Raw genomic sequence first — 7,361 nt, 5'->3', positions numbered from 1 at the left:
GACCAGCTTCCCTGTCCCTGCTAAAGAAAAGCATCCCCACAACATGAAGCTGCCACCACCATGTTTCACGGTGGGGATGGTGTGTTTAGGGTGATGTGCAGTGTTAGTTTTCCGCTCCACATAGCGTTTTGCTTTTAGGCCAAAAATTTCAATTTTGGTCTCTTCTGACCAGAGCACCTTCTTCCACATGTTTGCTGTGTCCCCTCCCCCACATGGCTTCTCACAAACTGCAAACGGGACTTCTTATGGCTTTTCACCAATGTCCTTTTTCTTGTCGCTCTTCCATAAAGGGCAGATTTGTGGAGAGCACGACTAATAGTTGTCCTGTGGACAGGTTCTCCCACCTGAGCTGTGGATCTCTGCAGCTCCTCCAGAGTTACCATGGGCCTCTTGGCTGCTTCTCTGATCAGTTTAGGTGGACGGCCATGTCTTGGTAGATTTGCAGTTGTGCCATACTCTTTCCATTTTCCGATGATGGATTGAACAGAGCTCCGTGAGATGTTCAAAGCTTGGGATATTTTTTTAAAACCTAACCCTGCTTTCAGGGCGGACTGACCATTGAGTCACTCTGGCACTGCCCGAGGACCCCATGCCACTAGGGGGCCCCATGAGGGCTGCCAGGCTCAGTAAAACCAGGGACAGTATGTAAAAATCAATGTTTTTTTACATCTGTCCCTGATATGTCCGAAACCGACATGCTTTTGATGTGAAATCCAGAGATTTTAGCTGCCCCGCCTCTGCACTGCCTCCTGGCGTGGTGGCCATCTGTAAGCCCAGGGGCCCCATAATCTTCTATTGCCCGGGGGCTCCATGAGTTGTCAGTCCGCCCCTGCCTGCTTTATACTTCTCCACAACTTTATCCCTGACCTGTGTCATGTGTTTCTTGGCCTTCATGATGCTGTTTGTTCACTAAGGTTCTCTAACCGACCTCTGAGGGCTTCACAGAACAGCTGTATTTATTCTCAGATTCAATTACACACAGGTGGACTCTATTTACTAATTAGGTGACTTCTAAAGGCAATTGGTTCCACTAGATTTTAGTTAGGGGTATCAGAGTAAAGGGGGCTGAATACAAATGCACACCCCACACTTTTCACATATTTATTTGTAAAAAAAAAAAAAAACATTTATCATTTTCCTTCCACTTTGTGTTGGTCTTTCACACAAAATCCCAATAAAATACATTTATATTTTTGAATGTAACATGACAAAATGTGGAAAATTTCAAGTGGTGTGAATACAGGCAGGATGGTTGGGAACAGCAACGTGCATTCCAAGCGTTCAACTTTGGTAGTTGTGACAAATCCTTCATTATAAGTTGTTGAAAATCAAATATTCTTTGTAAACAATGACTCTATTTACTGTCACATAAATGTAAAACTTAAAAAAAAAAATAGATATCCACCAGTTACCTAACATCACTTTTTCATTGTATACCAGGTGTGGTTAGGAATCCCAAATTCTGCAGGGCAAGAATTTTCTAGACTTCTTTTGAAGATCCTTGATGCGTGTTCCTGGATGCCATAGAGATGTGTAGATCTCGGTGATGATGTCACCCAGTCTACGTCTATTCACAAATCCCTTCATTTATTGAGATCCACACCTATGTTCCCCAACCATATAAATATCCTTCGGCTTCAAAGCACTTCCAAACACATAAGCAAGTCAAACAACCACAAGAGCGGATTACATTGACATTCAAAAGGTAAGAGTTTTGGAATATTTACATTTAGAATATGAGACTTTCATGCGAATGTTCTAAATATAAAAAAAAATCTTGCAATCCACAGATCAACATGATGAAACATGTTGCCGTGAAGATCTTTCTAACACTTGGTAAGTACATAAAAAATATAATGAATAAGAATTATTTAGCTGTGTACTGTGTACTAAGGACAAAATGATATGCAGGCATACTTTAAAAAGTTTAGGTGATAATTCAGGTGATCATTATGGCATATATATGGGTGAAAATAAATTACTCAAGCAACATAGCCTTTAAAAAAACATGTATTGACATTTTAATTAATGTTGTAAAAACATTTAACAAATGTAACAATTATAATTAGAAATAAGTACCGTATCCTTAAAACCTAACATAGTCACACATTTACAATACAAAGTGCAGGTAGTGTAAAAAATTAAAATAAATTAGGAATTTTTTTTGTGTATTTCAAATTCAAATAAATGAACGGAAAACGAACTAATTACAGAAAATAAACTCTTAAATATTTCTTATTAAATTGTTACATTTAAATTTCTAAGCATTATGGGGTAGATCCACATAGAAATGGATTGGCGCAGCATATCAGAGATACGCTATGCCGCCGTACCTTACCTGGCGTTCTTTCGAATCCTCAAAGATTTTGCGCCGTAAATTACGGCGGCGTAGTGTATTTCTGGCGGCGAAATTCAAATCGGCGATTAGGGGGCGTGTTTCATTTAAATGAAGCGCGTACCCGCGCCAAATGAACTGCGCATGCTCCGTTTTGAAATTTTCCGCCGTGCATTGCGCGAAATGACGTCGCAAGGACGTCATTTTTTAAACTTAGACGTGACTTACGTCCATCCCGATTCACAGACGACTTACGCAAAAAAAAAAAAAATTCAAATTTCGACGTGGGAACGACGACCATACTTAACATTGCAAGTCTAACTATACGCCGCAAAATAGCAGCTTTAACTATACGCCGGAAAAAGCCGACTAGAGACGACGTAAGAGAATGCGACGGCCGTGCGTACGTTCGTGGATCGTCGGAAAAAGCTAATTTGCATACCCGACGCGGAAAACGACGCAAACTCCACCCAGCGGACGCTGAAGTATTGCATCTATGATCCGAAGGCGTACGAAGTCGTACGCCTGTCGGATCGAACCCAGATGCCGTCGTATCTTGGTTTGAGGATTCAAACTAAAGATACAACGCGGGTCATTTGAAAGTACGCTGGCGTATCAGTAGATACGCCGGCGTACTCGCTCTGTGGATCTACCCCTAAGTGTTTTTCATTGCAGTAGCCTTTTCTACACTATAGTCTGTAAACTTATTTAAAATGTCTAAGATATATATATATATATATATATATATATATATATATATATATATATATATATATATATTTTTTTTTTTTTTTTTTTAATTAATTAACAAAATGTCTGGAGATATAAAAAAATTATGAGACTACTCTAAACAATAATTGTAATAGAACATAGACTATTACATGAATTGTAAATGTGGAAAATGAAAGATTTTTATTTTTTTAAATCTTGATCTATATTGAAGATTATTTTGATACAGGTAGTAACAGACACAAAAAAAAAACATACTTTTTTGTAAGCTTAATGCCAGCGGTGAAAGATTTTCTTTTATTTAGAAGATTAAAAAAAAAAAAAGCTCTGAATATTATCCAGCAGCAAAATAATAAAAAAAAATAACTAGATACATTATTTAAAATAAATTACCTTAGTTATTTGTTGGTGCTGTTTCTTTAAAAGTTGACAGTTTTATTACTCTTGTTTTTTTTGTACTTAATGTATTTAAATTATTATTTCATATACCTAGTGTCAGTGTGAACATTTCAGCTCCTGTTCTACATGTTGAGACAGATCAAGCATGAGACTGGAAATAACTTAAATAATAGGAAACCAATCTCCATATGTATGTCAAAGTTGACAGATGTAACAAAATTTGAGGACCAGTTTTTCCATTACTCATCAAATGTCTTGGATGATGTTTGGGAGATGTTTTAACCACATGCTAGTTAGGGCTTAACTCCATTGTCTGCTAAATAGAAAATGGTTATGAGCTCTATCAGGTCTTTATTGTTCCTCCTCCTCTCAAGATAATCTTTGGTAATTTCTTGTCACCGAAGAAAACATAAGCAATATTTCTATATTACTAATGTATCCTAAAAGGGCTTAATAAGTGATATATTAGACCAGTAAATAGATTTATTTTTTTACTAATGTATCCTAAAAGGTCTTAATAAGTGATACATTTAGACCAGTAAATAAATATTTTTTTTACTAATGTTTTAAATATATCTTCATAGTTTACCCATTATGTTTAAAATATAAAAAAAAAAAAAAATTAAGATTTAAGGGCCAGATTCACGTAGAATCGCGGCGGCGTAACTTATCCTAGATAAGTTACACCGCCGCAATTTTTCATCGCAAGTGCCTGATTCACCAAGCACTTGCGATAAAAACTACTCCCGCAGCCTCCGGCGCAAGGAGGGCCAATTCAAATGGGCGTGTGCCATTTAAATTAGGCGTGCTCCCGTGCCGGACCAAGTGCGCATGCTCCGTTTCCTAACTCCCGCCGTGCTTTGCACCCCGTGACGTAATTTTTTTGAACGGCGACGCGCGTGAATGGATCAATGGAACAACCCATCAATGGTAAAAGAAGAAGGGGGACTTGACCCAGATCACACTGCACTTGTGATCCACCACCACGCGGTGAGCTAGGTCCACTGGTGAAGGCACTCCTGGGTGATACTCTTCGTAAGTACAACAGACTGCTGGAAGCACCAAGTGCAGTGTGATCTAGGTCAAGTCCCCTTCTATTTGGACATCCACTTATGAACTGTCTAGTGCAGGCATGTCCAAAGTCCGGCCCGGGGGCCAAATGCGGCCCCCCCTGTTGATCTAATATGGCCCCCCTGGGGATTTGGATATATATATTGGTTGTGGCCCCCCAGGGCCACAAAAGATATATACTTATTTATTGGCGCAGCCTTGGAGGGGACAGGGAGGAGGCAGGACGAGAGCCGTCAGATTACATGAAGAGAATCTCCTGTTTACTCAGCAGCGTCTCTATTGGAAGTACCGCCTCCTGGGATTCCATTGGACGACTGTTCTGTCTATCAGGAGGCAGGACTTTGTATTAAAGAGGCCACAGGGTAAACAAGAGATTCTCCTGTTTGTAATCTGTCGGCACTCGTCCTGCCCCCCTCCCTCTGCCCTCCGAGGCTGCAGATGGGCATCGTTCAGGCTGCACTGATGCCAATGGTAAGGCTGCATTCATGGCACATCTGAGGCTGCATTTATGGCACATGTGAGGCTGCATTGGTTGCAATGGTAAGGCTGCATTGGTTGCAATGGTAAGGCTGCATTCATGGCACATGTAAGGCTGCATTCATGGCACATGTGAGGCTGCATTGGTGGCAATGGTGAGGTTGCAATGGTTAGGCTGCATTCATGGCAATGGTAAGGCTGCATTCATGGCAATGGTAAGGCTGCATTCATGGCAATTGTAAGGCTGCATTCATGTCAATGGTAAGCCTGTGCGTGTTATACGCCGATAAATACGGTATATCCAAATAACACGCCCAAGCTCATCCTTAGTCCTAAGCAGCGCTCTGGGATTTGTTGGGGGCCACAAAAGAAATATATACAGTATATCCAAATAACACGCCCAAGCTCATCTCTTCACCACACACAGTCACAAAGGCAAGATAATTCTTGTTGGGCATTGTGTATTAGTGCTCAGACGAACACTCTTAGACCGAATTTTAATGGTTCAAAGAATGTCAGGCAAAATAGTCGGCCCTCACGCATGTTCACTTCATCAAATCTGGCCCTCTTTGAAAAAAGTTTGGACACCCCTGGTCTAGTGCTATTAGCCTAAGATATTGGCAAATACCTCTATGAAGATTGTTGCATATATCTTCCATAGCCGCCTTACGCTATTTTAGACATAAAGTCTTCGGTGTTGTTTTGCAGTTTTATCACTGTATTTGTCACATACTTATGACATACATTGTGTCATATTATAATATATATTTTTTTTTTCACCAAAGGTTTGATCCACTTACCATTATGAATAGCCATACACTTAGGCTGCATTCACACCTTGGCGTACAAAATTGCAGCGTTTTGCAGCGAATTGCAGCGACAAATTGCGCCGTTTTGTGCCGCGATTTGCGGCGACAAAACGCCGCGATTGTGAATGCAGCCTTACCCCCTCTATGGAGATGGTTCACATCTCCTATGCCGAACGCCGAAAGCCGCCTGAAAAAAAGGTCCAGGACTTGTTTTCAGGCGGCAGGCGTACGGCGTTCGGCGTTCAGCGTGGAGATGTGAACCATCTCCATAGAGGGCAATGTGAAATCATCCCTCCAGCGTCTCAGGGGCGGCTGCGGCGTCGCACTACAGGCGTATATACGCCTAGGTGTGAACGGGGGCTTATGGTTTCATTATAGTCACTTTTACCATTGATGGGTTGTTCCATTGATCCATTTTCACAGCGCTACACTTTATATTTTATTTCAAAAATAAAATATTGTTTCTACATAATTCTTGTTTAAACTTTTTATTGACAAAAATTAGAAGATGAACAATGCGTATAAAAAAACGTAACGTGAAAAAAGAAACGGTAAAGGGATTGCCTAACATATAAGTCGACTCAAAGCCCACGCGGGGGCACATTAGACATTGTAACAGAAAAGTATTAATAAAACAGGCCAAAGTACCATTAGCTTTCATGTTAGTACAAAAATATGCATAAATAAAATGACACCAGTGTAAAAAAATAAAAAAATAAAAATTATACATAATACATAATGACCCCTATCTACCTGCAACTCCAGGTTTTCTGCAGTGTGACTTACTGCTTCGATGCAAGTAGCCTGAATGTTTTTTATATATACCTATAGCTGGCCAAAGTGTTATTTAAATCTCCTGTTTCTCAGTTATTAAAAATTAAAATAAATGAAGAAACAAAATCTACACACAAAAAAGCAATAACAATAAGTTTGCATGTGTCAAATACTTTACATAATTCGCTACATTGTAATATTTGGTTTTGTTTAGCAAGAAAAAATGATATTATAATACAATTTATTCTGCAATAGAAGGTTTTCTGATTTGCTAGCATCCTAAATAATAACTCCTTATGTTAGTATTTCTTTTTTTTTAAATAAGAAAATCAAAATTAAAATAAATATTTTTTTATTATTTGTAGGCTTAATTATTCGAGAAATGATGCTAAAAAACAACAACACCACCTAGTTCCAACCATTGTGAAAGAAATGTTTAGAAAATGCTTTGATTATTATTATGGGGAAAATGCTTTATACACCTAAATGGGATCACATATTGCTTTTTTATTAATGTCACAGATTAGGATACATGTGGTTATGAAAGCTCATAAAGCAATTGTTACTAATAACAGAAACAAGGAGAAAAATGTTACCAAATATTCTGGACTTCTCACTTACATATATTTTCTTTTTTTTTTTTTCCAGAAATGTGTGTTATGTTTGTGACCTCACAAGAGACAGCAGCTTTACAGCCAGGTAATAAAAAAATAATAATTTTGTATTACATTATAAACAACTTTAGCAATGATAAATGATATAGTTAA

At 38.8% G+C, this 7,361-nt stretch overlaps 1 protein-coding gene across 1 annotated transcript in view; it reads left to right on the top strand.

Moving 5' to 3' along the window:
- Window positions 1–1,594: 1,594 nt before the first annotated feature.
- LOC120916272 (zonadhesin-like) overlaps window positions 1,595–7,361 on the top strand; it is an 8,731-nt gene continuing 2,964 nt past the window's right edge. Inside the window, exons 1-3 of the mRNA XM_040327145.1 lie at window positions 1,595–1,705; window positions 1,791–1,836; window positions 7,243–7,293. Of these exons, the coding sequence (XP_040183079.1) occupies window positions 1,797–1,836; window positions 7,243–7,293 (91 nt within the window). The 5' untranslated portion in view covers window positions 1,595–1,705; window positions 1,791–1,796. The remainder of the gene's footprint in view (window positions 1,706–1,790; window positions 1,837–7,242; window positions 7,294–7,361) is intronic.

This window comes from Rana temporaria, chromosome 10, assembly GCF_905171775.1.
Source record: "Rana temporaria chromosome 10, aRanTem1.1, whole genome shotgun sequence".
NCBI lineage: Eukaryota > Metazoa > Chordata > Amphibia > Anura > Ranidae > Rana > Rana temporaria.
This window is presented reverse-complemented; position numbering and strand designations above follow the sequence as displayed.